This window comes from Neovison vison, chromosome 5 (assembly GCF_020171115.1).
Source record: "Neovison vison isolate M4711 chromosome 5, ASM_NN_V1, whole genome shotgun sequence".
NCBI lineage: Eukaryota > Metazoa > Chordata > Mammalia > Carnivora > Mustelidae > Neogale > Neogale vison.
This window is the reverse complement of record NC_058095.1, coordinates 36,721,752-36,743,905: the sequence shown is the minus strand read 5'-3', so window position 1 is coordinate 36,743,905 and position 22,154 is coordinate 36,721,752. Positions and strand designations below refer to the sequence as shown.

The following is a 22,154-nucleotide window of genomic DNA, read 5'->3' as shown; positions in this document are numbered from 1 at the left end:
TCAGGGTCATTCTATTAGTGTGAGTTGGGAATTCAAATTAATAACAGTCCATCTGACTCAAGAGCCAGAGCACTTAGTCATCATACTATGCTTGTTTTACATTTCAGGAAGATAGAAAAATAAGAATGTGTATGTGTCTGCTATAGTTCTAAGACTGTATATCTTTTTATTTGATATATAAAATTAGAGTACTTAGCCGTGTTATGGATTACATAGCGTTTGGTGAGCTTCCTGGAGAAGTCAGTACTGTTATGTTTGCAACTTTATTTCTATAAAAAGTTTTTTTAGATTTAAGCAAATCACGGTTTTTTATTGTATAATACTCTTACAAGTTTAAAGTTAGATGTCTAGTTTAAATTAATAGAATATATTTATTTGGTCAGTTGTAGAATTTTTTTATTTTGTTTTTCTGATTGACATATATAGATGCTCCACGCCCTACTAGTCATGCCCGTCCTCCATCAACCAGTTTGATTTATGACTCAGACCTGGCTGTCTCTTACACTGACCTTGATAATCTCTTCAATTCTGATGAAGATGAACTAACAGTGAGTATTCTGTTAATGGTTAAGGTTATAATTTCTTTTCCTTGATCTTATGTAGACATACTTCTCAGAAGTGATAATGTGACTTGAATAGTACGTTTTAGCCCTGAAAAATAGGAAATATTTTGAAATTAAATTTTAATTGGTTTCTTTTTTAAACTTATATTTGAGCAAACTTGCATAGCGTCACATATAAACTCTAAAGGTTTTTTCTTAATTTTCTTATATTTGAGGGACATGTGTGATTAAGCTTAATTTCTACCATATATTCTTTTTCTTCAGTCTTTGGGAAGCAGAATTATTTTCCTGTTCTTTGATCTCTCATTTGAGAAATGACCCTGGAATTGACTCATGCATAAAATAATAACATTATGATTATGTGCCTTGTCAATTTATTAAGGAATACTACTCCTTTGAATATGTTTGACATTCTAGCCATTATTATAAGAGAGCTATATACTATTAATAATGAAAGAGGTAGAAAAAGAAATATTTAACTTTGAACATCCATTTGCAGAGGAAGATGATTATAAAAGCAAGCTTAAAATGAGATTTGCTAGAATGTCAAGTCTCTAGCAAATTAATGAACTGAGTGCTTCATTATTATAAAAAGAATTCCATTTTCATCTGCAAAAAGGTAGCTTAGAAACTTCTATAGTACATTTGGTCATTCTTGTTCTACATTTGGTCATTCTTGTTCTGTAGTACTTTTAATCCTCTCTATGATACACACACACACACTACATATGTATATTTATGTATATATGTATATACACATAGATGCACATTTGGTGTCTTCTTTTAAGTGACCTAAGGTAGATATAGCTATACATAAACTTAAGTTCTATATCCCTGAATACTTGTGTAGTTTTATGCTTTCTCTGTGTTGCCATTCATGTATCAGCTGTGGCTCTTGTGAGGTAAAAAGGTTGTAATTAGAGCTCAGTCTATATATTTATGACAAAGTGGCTAACAAAAGGCTTGGAACCAAGTTGTCAGGTCTGAAAACATTGGTGACAGATTGGAAATGGTAAAACGACTTGTTCAATGTATTAAAACTAATTTTTAGTTATTTATCCTGTTACTTATCATATGAGATCTTTCTGAAGTTTGTGCTTTGTTTTACATGTTGTAACATTTTTGTAAGGGTAAGGAGATTATTAAACAAGATAAAACTATAAATTAGATTGCAGAGGGGTGATTTATATAGGAAACTTCATTATGTTTTATTTAAGGGGACAAATGCTTTATGGGTATCTTTTACTAAGAAGCAGTTCGGATATTACAGATCCTTATTGCAGATTTCCTTTTCTTTCTTTTTTTTTTAATTTTTTTTTTATTTTAATAGGCTTTAAAGTGGTAGGTTATTTTTGCTTCTGTGTGTTCTGAAAGAATTGGTTCTGTGTTTTGGAGGAACTTTTCCCTCTGTTAATTTGTAGGATTATCAAATAAACAGAGAAATTAATCTGGATTCATTGATTGCCTAAAAAGTGTTCTACATCTTTATGCATTGTTTCTAATAACTAATATTTGGCTCTGGCACAACCAGAATAATATATTTGATGAATAGGGTTGACTTTCAAGTTATATCTTAATGATTACTATCTTGAATCACATTGGTCTTAAAATTTTAGGTAAATAATGGGTTTTTGTTTTTGTTAATAGCCTGGATCTAAAAAGTCAGCAAATGGAACAGATGATAAATCAAGCAGTAAGGAATCAAAGACAGGAAATCTGGACCCATTATCTTGCATAAGTAAGCTTCCCAAATCTGCTCCAGATAAGTTTGCAAATTTTTAATCTGAATAAAATTCCCCACCCCTTTCTTTTAAACACAGATTTACTTCTTTTTAGTCTTATGTTAAAGTGTGTGTTTTATTAAATACAGGCACTGCAGATCTTCATAAAATGTATCCTACACCACCATCGTTGGAACAACATATTATGGGATTTTCCCCAATGAATATGAGTAATAAAGAATATGGTAGTATGGATATAACACCTGGAGGAACTGTTCTAGAAGGAAATAGTTCTAGTATAGGAACACAGTTCAAAATTGAGGTTGATGAAGGATTCTGTAGCCCAAAACCTTCTGAAATTAAAGTAAGTATATTATTTTTCTAGAAAAATAATTGAATTCCTATATATTTTGTATATAGGAGAAGGGAGAGGGGGAGGCTGGGGAGGAGCAGAAGGAGAGGGAGAGAAGTTCTTAAACAGGCTCCACACCCAGCTGAAGTGGGGCTCTGTCTTGCAACCCTGAGAGAGTGACTTGAGCTGAAGTCAAAAGTCAGAGACATCCAAGCAACTGAGTCACCCAGGTGCCCCTCCAGTATTTTCTTATAGATTCAGTATATTGCTATATTAAAAAATCTGTTCATGGTGAATCCTATTTTGTGGTTGACAGATTTGAAGACTAAATAGTGGTTACACTATTAAGAATGCATTTAAGAACACTTAGGCTGCTTCCGTAATTTGGCTATTGTAAATAATGGTGCTATAAACATAGGGGTGCATGAATCCCTTTGAATTAGTGTTTTGTAATTTTTTTTTTTTAAGATTTTTATTTATTTATTTGACAGACAGAGATCACAAGTAGGCAGAGAGGCAGGCAGAGAGAGAGAGAGAGGGAAGCAGGCTCCCTGCAGAGCAGAGAGCCCGACACGGGGCTCGATCCCAGGACCCTGGGATCATGACCTGAGCAGAAGGCAGAGGCTTTAACCCACTGAGCCACCCAGGCGCCCCAGTGTTTTTTAATTTTTAAAAAAGATTTTATTTATTTATTTGACAGAGCACAAGCAGGGGGAGTAGCAGGCAGAGCAAGGTGAAAAATCAGACTCCCTGCTGAGCAGGGGGCCCAACTTGGGGCTCCATCCTAGGACTGTGGGCTGAACTGAAGGCAGCTACCTAACAAACTGAGCCACTCACGTGCTCCACGTACCTTTTGAGTAGATATCCAGTAGTGTGATTATTGAATTATAGGGTAGTTTTATTTTTAACTTATTTAGGAATCTTCACTGTTTTCCACAATGACTTTACCAGTTTGCATTGCTACCAACAGTGCAAGAGGGTTCCTTTATCTCCATCAACACCTATTGTTTCTTGTGTGTATTTTTTTTTAAACATTTGATTTATTTGACAGCATAAGTAGAGGGGAGGAGCAGGCAGAGGGCGAGGGAGAAGTAGGCTCCCCACTGAGCAGGGAGTCCAACATGGGGCTTGATCCCAGGATTCTGGGAACATGACCTGAGCTGAAGACAGATGCCCAACTGACTGAGCCACCCAGGCTCTCCACTTGTGTTTTTTATTTTAACCATTCTTACAAGTGTGAGGTGATCTTACGTAGTTTGTTTGTTTAGTTTCTTTTTCAGGTAAACTCCGTGCCATACACAGGGCTCAAAGTTAAAATCCTGAGATCAAGAGTTGCATGCTCTACCACCTGAGCCAGGCAGGCACCCCCCTCATTGTAGTTTTGATTTGCATAACCCTGATGATGAGTGATGTTGAGCAGATGAATGGATAAAGGTGTATGTGTACACACACACACACACACACAAATATTCAAATATTATTCAGCCATAAAAAAGAATGAAATCTTGCCATTTTTAATGACATGGATGGAGCTAGAGAGTGTCAGACAGGAAAAGACAAATACCATATGCTTTTACTTATATGTGGAATTTAAGAAACAAAGGGGAAATGAGAAGAGAAAAAAAAAACGACAAACTAAGAAACACTTGACGATAAAGAATATTCTGATGGTTACCAGAGGGGCAGTTGGTAGGGGGATGGATGAAATAGCTGATGGGGATTAAGGAGTGCCCTTGCGATGAGCACTGGGTGATGTACGGTATTGTTCAATCACTAGTGTACACTTGAAACTAATACAGCACTGTTAATTAACTGGAATTAGAATGAACACATTTAAGAACAGAATTATATTGGGTACCTGGCTGGCTCTGTCAGTGGAACATATGACTCTTGGTCTCAGGGTTGTGAGTTGAAGACCTACTTTGGTCATGGAGCCTACTTTAAAAAAAAAAAAAAAAAGAATTTTATTTGTATTTTATTATTTTGCTTAAAGAGGCAGGGTAAAAGGGCTGGAGTTAGTTTTCATTTTTCCCCTGGAAGATAAGTTGCTGAAAGTCATGGTCTTTGTATTATAGGATTTTTCTTATGTCTATAAGCCTGAAAATTGTCAAGTTCTGGTGGGATGTTCCATGTTTGCTCCTCTAAAAAGTCTACCAAGCCAATGTTTGCCTCTTATCAAATTGCCTGAAGAATGTATTTACCGTCAGAGTTGGACTGTGGGAAAATTAGAATTGCTTCCTTCAGGGCCTGCGGTGCCATTCATCAAAGAAGGGTATGATTTTGATTTATGTTACTGGTATAGTGTAGGTGTGCTTACCTAGCTTTAATTTTTTTCATAGAAGTACCTGCTTTGCTAGTACTTAGAAAAAAGATACTGGTTTTTGAAAATTCTAAAAATTGTTTTTTGATCAATAAATTATAATGGTGTTAGTTGCCTGTGGGTAAACTGTTGGAAAACTTCAGACCATTATGCTTTGATTATTTGTCATCATTTGGAGGGGTTGTCTTCAGAAGTACCTTTTATTTTGTTCTAAAATACTAAATTCCATTTGTTTATTTGCCATATCACACACTTTTAATATTTCAGTATTCTGGAATTGGGATGTATTATACTCGGTAACCTCTTAAAATTGCCTTTGTCCCTTATTGTATGTAAACATCTCTAAAATCAGGATTTTTTTTTTAAATAATAACATCTTAGGATCAATGAAATTTGATTATTTGTAGTATAAGAAATATAGATAGTAAATGTGTTATTTTCAATTTTGGAACTAGTTGGTTCGCCCACGGTCTATAACAGTCATTAGAGTGGATATTATAACCAGAAATATGTTTTAGTTATACTTGTAGTTTTTGCACTAATTGTGTTTTCATACTTTTCAGTGTTACTGAAAAATGCTGGGACATTTTTAGTTCTGTTTCATATTGTTAATATGTTCCTTTATATATGTGTTTAATTTTCTTTTACCCCGGTGACACTAGAGATGGAAGTACTATTGATCAAGAATATGGTCCTGCTTATACACCTCAAACTCATACTTCTTTTGGGATGCCTCCTAGCAGTGCACCTCCTAGTAACAGTGGAGCAGGAATTCTTCCTTCTCCATCTACACCTAGGTTTCCGACTCCAAGGACTCCAAGGACTCCAAGGACTCCTCGAGCTGGTGGACCTGCTAGTGCTCAAGGTTCAGTCAAATATGAAAATTCAGACTTGTATTCACCAGCTTCTACCCCATCCACATGCAGACCCCTTAATTCTGTTGAACCTGCAACTGTTCCCTCCATCCCTGAAGCGCACAGTCTCTATGTAAACCTCATTCTTTCAGAATCAGTTATGAATTTGTTCAAAGACTGTAACTTTGATAGTTGCTGTATCTGTGTCTGCAACATGAATATCAAGGGTGCCGATGTTGGAGTTTACATTCCAGATCCAATGCAGGAAGCACAGTATAGGTGTACCTGCGGCTTCAGTGCTGTCATGAACAGAAAATTTGGAAACAATTCAGGATTATTTCTTGAAGATGAACTAGATATCATAGGACGCAACACAGAATGTGGCAAAGAAGCAGAAAAACGTTTTGAAGCTCTCAGGGCTACTTCTGCTGAACATGTTAATGGAGGACTAAAGGAATCTGAAAAATTCCCTGATGAGTTGATATTATTGCTACAAGATCAGTGCACTAATTTATTTTCACCCTTTGGAGCAGCAGACCAAGACCCTTTTCCCAGGATTGGTGTAATTAGTAATTGGGTACGTGTTGAAGAACGGGACTGTTGCAATGACTGCTACCTTGCATTGGAACATGGGCGTCAGTTCATGGATAACATGTCAGGAGGAAAAGTTGATGAAGCACTTGTGAAAAGTTCATGCTTACACCCCTGGTCCAAAAGAAATGGTAAGCATCCTAATGGAATAATTTTTCTGTTTATCTTCTTTTAGTTGCAAGACTGCTTTTCTTTCTTAGGAAAAAGTGTTAAAGGCAGTTTTCCATGTAGCTAATAGAGACATTGAAATTTGGACTTAAAATTCCTCTAAGAATGACATTTTTTAGAGGGAGAGTTCCCTAGCAGTTTAGTTTGATTTCACCAATAAAAGTATGGTTATTGTAAATCTGTAATTAGCGTACTTACGTAGGAGTATAAAAGGCACTTTGCAGATGTTAATTAGCAGAAAATTGCTAGTTGTCTGCTTTATTCAACATTCTTTCACTCATTAAATATTTACTGAGCACCTGATATGTGTGCCACACAGTGTTCCTTTATAAAGTACAGCATTAAATGAAGCAAACATACTTCCTGCCCTTTTTGAGCCTGTAATTTATGAGAGAAGACATAAGAAAAAGTAATTATATAATGTTAGATAGTAACAATTGCTTTGAAGAAAAAGATGAAAGAAGTAGAAAAAAAGAGTGTACTATTTTAGATGTATGGTTAGAGAAGATATTACGGAGGCACTTGAGCAAACACTGCAGAAAGTAGGAAAATGGAGCTAGGTAGCTAACCAAGGGAAGAGTGTTTCAGACAGTGCAAAAACCCTGAGGGGGTAGTGTGGTTAATGTGTTAAGAAGACACTGTTGCTGGAATGAACTGAGTGATGGGAGATTGGTCAGACATGATATCTGAGAGCTGGCCAAATACCAAATGTAGGGATGTTAAGTAAGGACCATGCAAGACTTTTACTGTTTATTCTAAGACTGATAGGAAGCTATCAGTTTTTTGTTTTTTTTTTTTTAAGATTTCATTCATTTATTTGACAGAGATCACAAGTAGGCAGAGAGAGATAGAGGGAAGCAGGCTCCCCGCTGAGCAGAGAGCCCGATGAGGGACTGGATCCCAGGACCCTGAGATCATGACCTGAGCTGAAGGCAGCGGCTTAATCCACTGAGTCACCCAGGCGCCCAGGAAGCTATCAGTTTTGAAAAAGTTTTTTTTTTTTTTTTTTTAAGATTTTATTTATTTATTTGAGAGAGAGAGACAGTGAGAGAGAGCATGAGCGAGGAGAAGGTCAGAGGGCGAAGCAGACTCCCCATGGAGCTGGGAGCCTGATGTGGGACTCGATCCCGGGACTCCAGGATCACGCCCTGAGCCGAAGACAGTCGTCCAACCAACTGAGCCACCCAGGCGTCCCAGTTTTGAACAAAGTTTTGAAGCACCTGTTCTGAACAAAGAAATAATATGGTCTTTTTATGTTAATTTTTTAAAAGATCACTCTAGCTGTTGTGTTGTGGATGGTGAAGGTAAGAATAGAAGCAGATAGAATAGTTAGGAGGCAATTGCAGTAGTCTAGGTGAAAGATGATGGTAATTTAGAGAAGACTGGAAGCAATAGAGATATGAGTAGTGGGTTCTAGGTATTTTTGGGAAATAGAACCTACAGGATTCATACAAGAAAAGATGAGGCATCACAAGTAGCTTGAGCTTGAATTGATGGTTCCATTTTTAAAAGAGGGAAACTTTGGGGAAGGAAGTCAAGTATGCAGTTAGAGATAACAGTTTTAAATTCAGAGGAGTGGTTGGGGTTGTAGAATAAAATTTTCTTGTGTAAGTTATCAGTGTTAAAATCTATGGAGCTAGATCAAACAACCAAGAGAGTGACTCGAGAGAAGTCTAAGGATGGAACTGATGTTTAGAAGTGGAGAAGAAAGGGAGGATCCAGGATAGGAAAACAAGGAGGTAGGAGGAAAACCAAGAGAGTATGGTGTCCTGGAAGCCAAGTATAGGAATTGTTTGAAGGAGAGAATGGTCTCAATGCCAAATAATGTTACATAGATACAATGTCAGATACTTTAATAGAGTTCTGAAGATCTAATGTGTTAACCCATATTAAGTGCTTAGTGCAGTGCTAGGAACATAGTACTGAACTAATATAAGCTGCTGTTAATACTAAAATAATCAATTAGATATTTTTCTTTCAGGCACAACCAACCTAACACTTTCTAAAAGATGTCTCAATATACCACTAACTTTTCTAACTTCTGGTTATTATACAGAAAGTTAGCCTCCTTCAAAATGTGGTTTTGGATAGGGATCTTTTCTAAGGTGATATGTTCCATATAATAACTTTTTGTTGGTCCATGTGTCATTCACTAATTCGGTAATTTTTTTTGACACATAGGCAGAACAATGTGCTTGGTATTCTAGGCGATATGAAGATACCTGACCCTTAAATTGCTTATGCAGTACTCAGAGAACCGAAACTATAATGCAGGGTTGAAAGAAGTAAAAACACCCTAAATACCCATTGATGGGAGAATGGATAAATGATTTTGATAGTACAGATAGAATGTTGCATAGTTCTAGACATAAATAAAACTATATAGAACAAACAGGTGAATCTTAATATTGAGAGGAAGGAGAGTGGAAACAAGTCCTAGAAGATTATATATGGCACGTTACCTTTTTGTAAAGTTTTAAAACAAGCAAAACTAAATATTTTTTAAATGCACATGAAATTCAGGGCAGTGGTTAATTTTTAAAAGCTGAAGGATGGTTAGGATAGGGAGAAGTGCTAGTAAGATTGTTGTGGTGGTTTTCTAGTTCTTGGGCTGTGAGATCATAGTTGTTCATAAGACTATTATGAAAGAAAATTTGTGATGTGGGAGGGCAGTACACGGACCAGTGGTTACTATTTTGTTCATGACATAGTTTGATGATTCATGGAACTCCTTATACTCAAAGACCAAGTTAAAAAAGAAAACAGTATAAATAAATGCCATAGACGTTAAAAAAAAAAAAGGGCAAGATTGTTTTCAGCCATAGGTGGTAGCTAAGAACATGTGCTGTGGAGGCAGATGGCTTGAGTTTGAAATATGGCTTTATCACTATATACTATGATATTGGCCAAGTTACTTAATCTCTCTGTGCCTCAATTTTCTAAATTGTGTCAGTAATAATATTTACCCCAGAGAGTGTTGAAACGATCAGTGTTCAGTGCAACAGAGAGAGTGGTGCCTGGCACAAAGTAAGAACTCAAATATTAGCAAGTTGGTAATAGTAAGAGCAGAAGCAATCGCATTAGTGGTACTCTTTTTCTATTATTTGTTTTTAAAAACCAACTCATCTTGGAAGTTTTCATCACAAGAAAAATAGTATGTAACTATGTGCCATGATGGATGTTGACTGGACTTAGTGTGGTCATCATTTTGCAATATATACAAATACTGAGTCATTGTGCACCTGAAACTAATGTTATGCTGGTTTTACCTCGATAAAAAATGAACCAACTTATGCTAGTTGTACCTCAAAAAAAGGACCAACTTCTCTGCCAAATAGAAGACATTGAGCCTCAGCATTTTCTGTGTAACAGTAAACACTGATGTAAACAGGAAACTTTACAGCCATAAGGATAAATTTCATCGTAACAACTTGTATTAAAATAATTCAAAACAGGGTGCCTGGGTGGGCTCAGTTGGTTGAGCAACTGCCTTTGGCTCAGGTCACGGTCCCGGAGTCCTGGGATCAAGTTCCACATCTGGCTCCCTGCTCAGTGGTAGCCTGCTTCACCATGCTCCTGTCCTCTCTCACTGTCTCTGTCTTGCTCTCTCCAATAAATAAATAAAATCTTAAAAAAAAAAAAATTCAAGGGGTGTCTGGATGGCTCAGTGGGTTAAAGCATCTGCCTTTGGCTGAGGTCATGATCTCAGGGTCCTGGCATTGAGCCTGCGTCGGGCTCTCTGCTCAGCGGGGAGCCTGCTTCCTCCTCTTTCTCTCTCTCTCTCTCTCTGCCTACTCCTGATCTCTCTGTCAAATAAATAAATAAAATCTTTTTCAAAAATTATTTATTTATTTATTTATTTGAGAGAGAATGAGAATGAGAGAGAGAGCATGAGAGGGGAAAGGGTCAGCAGGGAGAAGCAGACTCCCTGCTGAGCAGGCAGCCCAGTGTGGGACTCAATCCTAGGACTCCAGGATCATGACCTCAGCCTAAGGCAGTTGCTTAACCAACTTGAGCCTCCCAGGTGCCCATTGTGGCAGTTTCTTAAAATGGGACATTGGGACATTGATTCTTTCATGAACAATTTCTCTGTAGTATGAGGTGCTGTTTGGTAGCATTTTACCCACAGTGGAACTTCTTTCAAAATTGGAGTCAGTTCTTTCAAATTCTCCTTCTGCTTTATCAACTAAGTTTATAGATATTTTGGATCCTTTGTTGTCATTTCAGCAATTCACAGTATCTTCACTGGAAGTAGATTTCATCTCAGGAATAAGAAGCAACTTATCATCCATTAAAGTTTTATCATGAGATTGAAGCAATTCAGTCACATCTATTTCCAGTTCTAGTTCTTTCACTATTTCTACCACATTTCCGCTGAAATCTTGAATCCCTCAAAATCATCCTTAAGGGTTACAGTCAGCTCCTTCCAAATTTCTGTTACTATTGATATTTTGACCTCTTCCCATGAATCACAAATGTTCCTAAATGGCATCTAGACTAGTGAATCACTTCCAGAAGCTTTTCAATTTACTTTGCCCAAATCCATCAAAGGAATCACTATCTATGGCAGCTACAGCTTTATGAAATGTATTTCTTAAATAGTAAGACTTGAAAGTTGAAATTGCTCCTTGATCCATGGAATGCAGAATGGGTTAGCAGGCGTGAAAATAACATTAATGTCATTGTACATCACCATCAAAGCTCAGGGATGACCAATGAGCGGTCATATTTTAAGGAGATTGGTCACGTTTAGGATGGTATGGCCATTGACTGAGCAGTCCTATTTTGAAAGGAATTTTTTTTTCTGAGCAGTAAATCTCAGCAGTGGACTTAACATATTCAGTAAATCATGTTGTAAACAGATGTGCTGTCATCTAGGCTTTGCTGTTTCATTTATAGAGCAGGGGCAGAGTAAATTTAGCATAATTCTTAAGGGCCTTAAGATTTTGAAAATGGTAAATGAGCATTGGCTTCAACATAATGTCACCAGGTGCATTAGTCCCTAACAAGAGAGATAACATGTCCTTTGAAGCTTTGGAGCTACGCATCAGCTTCTCTTTAGCTGTGAAAACCCCTGGATGATATCATCTTCCAATAGAATGTTGTTTCATTTCCATTGAAAAGTCTCTTATTTAGTGTAGCTATCTTCATTAATGATTTTAGCTTAATCTTCTGGATAACTTGCTGCAGCTTCTACATCAGCACTTATTGCTTCGCTTTGCCCTTTGATGTTACAGAGATGTTTTCTTTGCCTAAACATCATGAGCCAGCCTCTCCTAGCTTCAGATTTTTCTTCTGCAGTTTCCTTATTTGTCTCAGCCCTCACAGAATTGAAAAAAGGTCGTGCTTTGGATTAGGTTTTGCCTTAAGAAAATGTTCCATTCTGTCCAGACCATTAAAACTTTCTCCATATCAGCAGACAGGCTGTTTCACTTTTATCATTCATGTGTTCACTAGAGTTGCACTTCTAATTTTCTTTGAGAACCTATCCTTTGCATTCACAACTTGACTATTTGGTATAAGGGGTCTAGCTTTCAGCCTGTGTGGGCTTTTAACATACCTTCCTCACTAAGCTTAATTATTTTTAGCTTTTGATTTAAAGTACAACTCTTCATTCACTTAAACACTTAGAGACCCTAGCAAGATTTTTATTTGGCCTAATTTCTATATTGTTGTGTCTCGGGGAATAAAGAGGCCCAAGGAGAGGGAGAGAGACATGGGGAATAGCCAGTTACGGAGCAGTCAGAACACACACAGAACAACATTTATTAAGTATGCCATCTTACGTGAACATGGTTCGTGGTGTCCCCCAAAATTTACAATAGTGACATCAAAGATCACTAGTGGTCGCAGAGCATCATAACAAATATAATAATAATGAGGAACTTTGAAATACTGAATTACCAAAATGTGACACAGTGATATTAGAAAAATGTTACTAATGGACCTGCTTATTGCAGGGTTGCCACAAACTATCAGCCTGTAAAAAATAAAAAGCAGTATTTTTGAAACAGAATAAAGCAAGGTATGCCTGTATTAACAGAGTTGTGTAGCCATCACCACAGTCAATTTTAGAGCATTTTCATCACCATGAAAAGAAACACCATGCCTCTTAGAGGTCACTCCCTATTCCCCCCCGCCCCGCCCTCGATTCCAGTCAACTACATTCTCTCCAGATAGATTTTTTTTTAACATTTCACATTAATAGAATCATACACCATATGGTCTTTTATGATTGGCTTCTTTTAGTTAGCATTCTCAAAGTTCATCCATGTAGCATGCATTAGTACTTAATTGCTTTTTATTGGCAAATAATAATCTATTGTATTGGGTGTACCAATACAATTCATTCATCTTTTGATGGACATTTCAGTTGTTTCTGCATTTTGGCTGTTACGGAAAATGCTGGTGTGCATTTGTTTACAAGTTTTCACGTGAACATATATTTTCATTACTCATGGGTAGACTTGGTGGGCTATAGAACTCTGATTTACCTTTTGAGGAATTGCCATACTGTTTCGAAAGCAGATGTACCATTTTATATTCCTACCAGCCATGTGTGAGAGTTCTGCTTTCTCCACATCTTCATTAACACTTGTCCTATTGTCTTTTTGATTATAGTCATCATAGTATAAAGTGTCCTCTCATTGTGGTTGATTTGCATTTCGCTAATGGTTTTTCATGTGCTTATTGTCCATTTGTCTTTTCAGAACCTTTGTCCCATTTTTTAATTAGACTTTTTTTGTTTTCATCATTGAGTTGTAGGTATGATTTGCAAATATTTTCTCCTATTCTCTGGGTTGTCTTTTCACTTTCTTGATGGTATCCTTTGAAGCAGAAAAGTTTTTAATTTTAATCAAGTTCAGCACTCTTGTTGCTTGTGCTCTTGGTGTCAAAGCTTAAAAGGTTTTTTCCTGGGGCGCCTGGGTGGTTCAGTGGGTTAAAGCCTCTGCCTTTGGCTTGGGTCATGGTCTTGGGGTCCTGGGATCGAGCTCCACGTTGGGCTCTCTGTTTGGCGGGGGGGCCTGCTTCCTCCTCTCTCTCTGCCTCTCTGCCTAGTAAAAAGGGTTTTCCTAACCTTAAGGAAGTCATGAATATTTACTTCTGTGTTTTTTCTGGGAGTTTTATAGTTATAGCACTATTTAGGTATATAATCCCATCTGAATTAACTTTTGTATTAGGTGTGAGAAAGGGGTCCAGCTTTATTCTTCTGCATGTGGATATCCAGCTGTCTTAGAACCATTTGTTAAAAAGATTATTTTTCCTCATTAAGTTGTCTTGACACCCTGTAAAATAATAATTGACTATAAATGTGAGATTTCTGGATGTTCAGTTCTGTTCTACTGATCTATGTGTCTGCTTCATGATGATGATTTTAAAAATATTTACAACCTTTTAATCATTGCTTTCCACCCAGTTTTCAGCTTCATAGAGACGTGGTACCTGTTGCTGTATACAGTTATAATTCTTTTCCATGTCAGTTTCTCCCACAAGATAATAAGATCCTTCAAGATATGAATAAGAATTTATTTAAGCAATATTCCCCACAGCTAGAACAATTCCTGGCCCATGGGAGGTCTTCAATAAATATATTTCTTTCTTTTTTTTTTTTTTTAAAGATTTTATTTATTTATTTGACAGACAGAGATTACAAGTAGGCAGAGAAGCAGGCAGAGAGAGGAGGAAGCAGGCTCTCCGCTGAGCAGAGAGCCCGATGTGGGGCTCGATCTCAGGACCCTGGGATCATGACCTGAGCCGAAGGGAGAGGCTTTAACCCACTGAGCCACCCAGGCGCCCCAATAAATATATTTCTAAAGAAATTAAAAAGTATTTAAGACTCTTTCTGAGTTAAAATCAAAATACAAATTCCTGAGCTAAACCCATGCCAGAATTTCTCATGGTAGCTCTGCATAAATGTCCTTAAAAAGTTCCCATGTGATTATGATAAATAACCTTACACAACAGCAACTTTTTCTGGACTTCGTTTTATGTGAATATTCAGATATGAATACACATAATTGTATTTTTTTAAAGATTTTCTTTATTTATTTGACAGACATCACAAGTAGATAGAGAGGCAGGCAGAGAGAGAGGAGGAAGCAGGTTACCCACTGAGCAGAGAACCCGATATGGGGCTTGATCCCAGGACTCGGATTATGACTTGAGCTGAAGGCAGAGGCTTTAACCCACTGAGCCACCCAGGTGCCCCTTTTTTTTTTTAATTTTTTATTTTTTATAAACATATATTTTTAACCCCAGGGGTACAGGTCTGTGAATCACCAGGTTTACACACTTCACAGCACTCACCAAAGCACATACATTCCCCAATGTCCATAACCACACCCCACTTCTCCCAACCCCCCTCCCCCCAGCAACCCTCAGTTTGTTTTGTGAGATTAAGAGTCACTTATGGTTTGTCTCCCTCCCAATCCCATCTTGTTTCATTTATTCTTCTCCTACCCCCTTAACCCTCCATGTTGCATCACCACTTCCTCATATCAGGGAGATCATATGATAGTTGTCTTTCTCCGCTTGACTTATTTCGTTAAGCATGATACGCTCTAGTTCCATCCACGTTGTTGCAAAAGGCAAGATTTCATTTCTTTTGATGGCTGCATGGTATTCCATTGTGTATATATACCACATCTTCTTTATCCATTCATCTGTTGATGGACATCTAGGTTCTTTCCATAGTTTGGCTATTGTAGACATTGCTGCTATAAACATTCGGGTGCACGTGCTCCTTCGGATCACTATGTTTGTATCTTTAGGGTAAATACCCAGTAGTGCAATTGCTGGGTCATAGGGCAGTTCTATTTTCAATATTTTGAGGAACCTCCATGCTGTTTTCCAGAGTGGTTGCACCAGCTTGCATCCCACCAACAGTGTAGGAGGGTTCCCCTTTCTCCGCATCCTCGCCAGCATCTGTCATTACCTGACTTGTTAATTTTAGCCATTCTGACTGGTGTGAGGTGATATCTCATTGTGGTTTTGATTTGTATTTCCCTGATGCTGAGTGATACGGAGCACTTTTTCATGTGTTCTGTTGGCCATCTGGATGTCTTCTTTGCAGAAATGTCTGTTCATGTCCTCTGCCCATTTTTTGATTGGATTATTTGTTCTTTGGGTGTTGAGTTTGTTAAGTTCTTTATAGATTTTGGACACTAGTCCTTTATCTGATATGTCGTTTGCAAATATCGTCTCCCATTCTGTCAGTTGTCTTTTGGTTTTGTTAACTGTTTCCTTTGCTGTGCAAAAGCTTTTGATCTTGATAAAATCCCAATAGGTCATTTTTGCCCTTGCTTCCCTTGCCTTTGGCGATGTTCCTAGGAAGATGTTGCTGCGGCTGAGGTCGAAGAGGTTGCTGCCTGTGTTCTCCTCAAGGATTTTGATGGATTCCTTTCTCACATTGAGGGCCTTCATCCATTTTGAGTCTATTTTCATGTGTGGTGTAAGGAAATGGTCCAATTTCATTTTTCTGCATGTGGCTGTCCAATTTTCCCAGCACCATTTATTGAAGAGGCGGTCTTTTTTCCATTGGACATTCTTTCCTGCTTTGTCGAAGATTAGTTGACTATAGAGTTGAGGGTCTATTTCTGGGCTTTCTATTCTGTTCCATTGATCTGTGTGTCTGTTTTTGTGCTAGTACCATGCTGTCTTGATGATGACAGCTTTGTAATAGAGCTTGAAGTCCGGAATTGTGATGCCACCAACTTTGGCTTTCTTTTTCAATATTCCTTTGGCTATTCGAGGTCTTTTCTGGTTCCATATAAATTTTAGGATTATTTGTTCCATTTCTTTGAAAAAGATGGATAGTACTTTGATAGGAATTGCATTAAATGTGTAGATTGCTTTAGGTAGCATAGACATTTTCACAATATTTATTCTTCCAATCCAGGAGCATGGAACATTTTTCCATTTCTTTGTGTCTTCCTCAGTTTCTTTCATGAGTACTTTATAGTTTCACATAATTGTATTTTATACTATTTGTGTAAAATATCTTCTATAGATAGTTTTATAACTTGCTTTGATTAACCAGTCCATTTCAGATAGCTCTGTTGTTAACTTAGTGACTACATACTCTATTACGTATGAGGTTACTTTTTTTTTTTTTTTAAAGATTTTATTTATTTATTTGACAGAGAGAGATTACAAGTAGGCAGAGAGAGAGGAGGAAGCAGGCTCCCCGCTGAGCAGAGAGCCTGATGCGGGACTTAATCCCAGGACCCTGAGATCACGACCTGAGCCGAAGGTAGAGACTTAATCCACTGAGCCACCCAGGCGCCCTAGGTTACTTTTTTTTAAGAGGGAGAGTGGGGGAGGGGCAAAAGGAGAGGGGTAGAGTTTTTTTTAAAAAGATTTTATTTACTTCTTTAAAAAAAAAAAATAAAGATTTTATTTACTTCTTGAGAGAGAGAGAGAGAAGGGGCAGAGGGAGAAGGAAAAGCAGACTCTCCACTGAGCAGGGAGCCCACTGTGGGGCTCCATCCATTAGGTCAGATCATGACCTAAGCTGGAGGTAGACACTTAACCAGCTGAGCCACCCAGGTGCCTGGGAAAGAGGGAATCTTAAGCAGGCTCCACCCCCCAGTGCAGAACCCAATGTGGGGCTTGATCTCAGAGCCCTGAGATCATGACCTGCACTGAAATCAAGAGTAGGATCTCGGGCGCCTGGGTGGCTCAGTGGGTTAAGCCTCTGTCTTCGGTTCAGGTCATGATCTCAGGGTCCTGGGATCGAGTCCCGCATCGGGCTCTCTGCTCAGCAGGGAGCCTGCTTCCTCCTCTCTCTCTCTGCCTGCCTCTCTGCCTACTTGTAATCTCTCTCTGTCAAATAAATGAATAAAATCTTTAAAAAAAAAAGTAAGATCTCAAACCAACTGAGCCCTGCAGGTGACCAACCCTATAGTAGGTTATTTAAATGTAATAGTATTAAGTAGTATAGCTAAAATTAAATTACTTAAAATTCTGTACACTATTTAGATCTAGGGAATGAAAGGCAGAAATAATAAATTAGGCAGTATTAATAATGAATTAAAGTTGAGTGATTTAGGGCCATCTGGGTGGCACAGTCAGTTAACTGTCCGCCTTTGCCTCAGGTCATGATCCCAAGGTCCTGGGATTGAGTGCCTTGGTCAGATTCCCTGCTCAGCAGGGGAGTCTGCTTCTCCCTCTCCATCTCCTGGTGGTGTGTTCTCTCTCTCTCTCTCTCTCTCTCGCTCAGTCTCTCAAATTAATAAGTAAAATATTTTTTTAAAAAATTGAATGATTGGGCGCCTGGGTGGCTCAGTGTGTTAAGCCGCTGCCTTCGGCTCAGGTCATGGTCTCGGAATCCTGGGATCGAGTCCCGCATCGGGCTCTCTGCTCAGCTGGGAGCCTGCTTCCCCCTTCTCTCTCTCTGCCTGCCTCTCTGCCTGTTTGTGATTTCTCTCTCTGTCTAATAAATAAATAAAATCTTTAAAAAAAAAAATTTGAATCATTTAAGGTACAAGTGCTCAAACATGTTTAATGGTACAACTGAATGTACTGGGAGCACGGATTAATTATATCAGTAACATATAGTGATTTTTTTCTTTTTTAAAGCCATTTGACATTTAGGAGTAGCATCTTTCATACCCATTCTGATAGTTGGTCAGAAATGCAGGTCATAGTAATATAATCCATACATCTAGGTTTATGAAGTATCTGTAGATATTATAATACCTTTTCTAGTGTGAGCAAGTTTATGTTATGTACAAGTACTATATTTCAGAATTGTTATAGTCTGTTTTACCCAAATTAAACCTTAATCAGTAATTAAAAACCAGTCTTATCTATCCGATCATTTTATCATAGTGGTGGTCAATAAGGTACAGTTTATAACTCACTTCAGTGTGAGGTAGAGTTCTTTCTGGGAAAATACCTACAAGCACCAAAAACAACGATAACAAATGCAAAAAAAGGAACAAATTTATTTGATTAATTTAATTGGTTATTGAGGTAATGAGTGACATTTTCATGGAGAGGAGTTATAGTAACTTTTTTTATTATGTCCTAGGTAAGCATCTAAAGGAACCATTTCTACAGATCATTTGAAATTGAACCTAATAGAGTTCTCTGCACAGGCAGATGCTTAATCTTGATGATTGAAGTCAAACTTTCATGTATTTTGTTATAAATTTTTTTTCTTTGTGTTGGCGATAGCAATTCTTAACCTTTTTTTTTTTTTTAAATGGTTGTAGATGTGAGTATGCAGTGCTCGCAGGATATACTTCGAATGCTCCTATCTCTTCAGCCAGTTCTTCAGGATGCTATTCAGAAGAAAAGAACAGTAAGGCCTTGGGGAGTTCAAGGTCCTCTCACTTGGCAACAGTTTCATAAAATGGCTGGCCGAGGCTCTTATGGTAAGTAATTTATTGTAATGTGTATTGACTGATTTTATATCAGCCCTTCATTTTTGTGCCCAACTTGGAATAAGCACATTTGTCTTCCTTAAATATTTTTGTGGCATGTGCTTGACTTAAGGCCAGTATGGTCAGTCTTAGCCTTCATTACTTGAACATTTCCAGCATTCAACTTATTAGGTTCTCCAACCTCTCTTTAGATAGAACAGCTTCACTTAGATCTATTTTTACAGATTAGATTGACCAGTAAGATTTTATTTGAAGAACTAAGCATACCACCAAAATTTTTTAAATGAATGAACACCACTTTCATTGTAAATTACCATTTTACAAAGTTGAATGAAGAATGAGGCAAAAAGAAGGGGATAATACTAGTGATGAAAGACCCCAAGTTCTTCATTAAAAAAAGAAAAGTTTGCTGGTTGTAAGAGTAGCAAAGGAATACTCTAAATATGGTACACAGTAGAGGATTGCCTGACTGGCTCAGCCGCTGGAGCATGTGGCTCTTGATCTCAGGGTTGTGAATTTAAGCTCCATATTGGGTATAGAGATTACTTAAATAAGAAATCTTTCAAATATATGTATATGGTACACAGATTTATGGTCATCAGTCCAGGCAAAGAACATTCAAAATACTTGAACTATCTGTTGAAGATTGTCTCTGAAAGGTGGGAGCTTTTAAAAATATATTTGTGGAGGGGCGCCTGGATGGCTCAGTGGGTTAAAGCCTCTGTCTTCGGTTCAGGTCATGATCCCAGGGTCCTGGGATCGAGCCCCACATCCGGCTCCCTGTTTAGCAGGGAGCCTGCTTCCTCCTCTCTCTCTGCCTGCGTCTCTGCCTGCTTGTGATCTCTATTAAATAAATAAATAAAATCTTTAAAAACTATATATATATATAATATATATATATTTGGGAGGTGCTTGGGTGGCTCAGTCAGTTAAGCATCTGCCTTCAGGTCATGTTGTGATTCCAGGGTTCTCAGATTGAGCCCTGCGATGGCTGCTTGCTCAGCAGGGAACTCTGTTTCTCTCTCTTTCCCTCTATCTCTCCCCCTGCTTGTGCTCCCTCTCTTGTTCTTCCTCTCCCCACCCCCCCGGAAAAAAAAAATATATATATGTAATAATAGTTTTTTAAAAAATAATAGTTTTTAACATTGAAATGTTTGACTTTCATGCATGGTTTTAGAATGCATTAAGTACAGAGGTAGTAGGGACGCCTGGGTGGCTCAGTTCGTTAAGCGGCTGCCTTCGGCTCAGGTCATGATCCCAGCGTCCTGGGATCGAGTCCCACATCGGGCTCCTTGCTTGGCGGGGAGCCTGCTTCTCCCTCTGCCTCTGCCTGCCACTCTGTCTGCCTGTGCTTGCTCTCGCTTCTCTCTCTATGACAAATAAATAAATAAATAATCTTTAAAAAAAAAAAAAAAGTACAGAGGTAGTAGATTTGCTCATATTTTCATTGTCCTTCTTTTATTAACGGCTAAATAATGATCATTAAAAGCTTGACGTTTAGTGAAAAATGCAGGTTAATTATATTTTTACATTCTTTTAAAAACCAAATAGTGTACACACACACACGCATGCACATGCACAGTTCTGCATCTTACTGACCAGTACATACAGAGCTATCTTTCTTTATTTTTAACGGGTTCATGTGGTATTATTTTACCAGTCCGCTGTTTATGGACATACATACTGTTTCTGTCATTGCCATCACAACTGTTTTTCTGTAATGCACAAGTTTCTGGCTTAAAGATTGTGTGTTTTGTTGTTGTTGTTTAATGTTGCCAAATTACTCTCTATATACCAATTTTAACTCCCTCCAGCCAAATGCCTGTTCTGCAAACCCATGCTGAGTAGATGGGTGAAAATGGTGGTTTTATTATAGCTTGAGAAATAACATAGTACAGACCCTAAGAGTAGGTTTCCTGGTCTCTAATCCCATGTCTATCATTTCTTAAGTGATTCTGGACAAGTTGCTTAACTTTTTCATTCCAGTTTTCTAAAATGAGGTTAATATTAGTATCTGCCTTCTATGGTTTTGTGAGGGTTAAATGAGTTAATATGTGTAAAGTTAGCATGTGTAAAGATCTTTCAGCAGTATCTAGCAAATAGTAAATGTTATAATTTTTCACCATTAATTATTTTAAATTGCTTTCTCTAAATGAGATTGAGCAGTTTTTTATGTGTAAGGTATTTCTATTTCTATAAACTTAGTTCATATCCTTTACCCATTTTTCTGTTAGGATGCTGATCATTTTCTTAGGGATTTATATGTTCCCTTTATATGGTAAGGAATTTAACTTTTTGTCATATGCATTACAAATCTTTTTTCCAATTTGTTGTTAATTATTTGGCTCTTTTATAATGTTCTTTTTTGCCAAATTTTAAAATTTATATAGTCAGGTTGATCAGCTTTTAGATGGACAGGTTTTATGTTATGCATAGAAAGGCTTTCCCCAGTCCAAATTTATAAAAAATATAATTCCCCTCCCATGTTTTCTATTGTACTTCTAACTTTTCATCTGAATTAATTTTTCTTAAAATTAAATGATGGTATAGGTCATATGTTTCCTAAAGACCATTTAGCAAATTCCTAACTGTGGAAAAGTCTCAGACATTGATTGGCTTTAGATATTTTTGTCTTTGATCAAATATTTTTGCTAATGATTTCAGTAACGTTGACTTTTAAATAAAAGGAAGACATATGACTGCTTTAAAATATTTTCTTAAAATATGCTTTTCTTATTTAGGAACTGATGAATCCCCAGAACCACTGCCAATCCCTACGTTTTTGTTGGGTTATGATTATGATTTTCTGGTGCTTTCTCCATTTGCGCTCCCTTATTGGGAGAGACTTATGCTGGAACCCTATGGATCTCAAAGAGATATAGCCTATGTTGTATTATGTCCAGAAAATGAAGCCTTGTTAAATGGAGCCAAAAGCTTTTTTAGAGACCTCACTGCAATATATGAGGTAGGTGTTTAAAAAGAGGTAGCATTTTGGGGGGGAGTCTGCTTCTCCCTCTTCCTCTGCCCCTCCCGCTGTCTCTTGAGCACGTGAGTATGCTCTTGCTCTCTCTTAAATAAATTAAAAACTTAAAAAAAAAATAGACAAACCATAAGTGACTCTTAATCTCACGAAACAAACTGTGGGTTGCTGGGGGGAGGGGGGTTGGGAGAAGGGAGGTAGGGTTATGGACATTGG

The 22,154-nt window shown here is 37.6% G+C and overlaps 1 protein-coding gene across 2 annotated transcripts in view; it reads left to right on the top strand.

Moving 5' to 3' along the window:
- MED13 (mediator complex subunit 13) overlaps nt 1-22,154 on the top strand; it is a 110,186-nt gene that overhangs the window by 66,980 nt on the left and 21,052 nt on the right. For both annotated transcript variants that reach the window (XM_044248530.1, XM_044248531.1), the window contains exons 12-18: nt 427-548; nt 2,211-2,301; nt 2,434-2,648; nt 4,712-4,908; nt 5,619-6,532; nt 18,788-18,949; nt 21,700-21,923. In XM_044248530.1, coding sequence (XP_044104465.1) covers nt 427-548; nt 2,211-2,301; nt 2,434-2,648; nt 4,712-4,908; nt 5,619-6,532; nt 18,788-18,949; nt 21,700-21,923 — 1,925 coding nt within the window. The remainder of the gene's footprint in view (nt 1-426; nt 549-2,210; nt 2,302-2,433; nt 2,649-4,711; nt 4,909-5,618; nt 6,533-18,787; nt 18,950-21,699; nt 21,924-22,154) is intronic.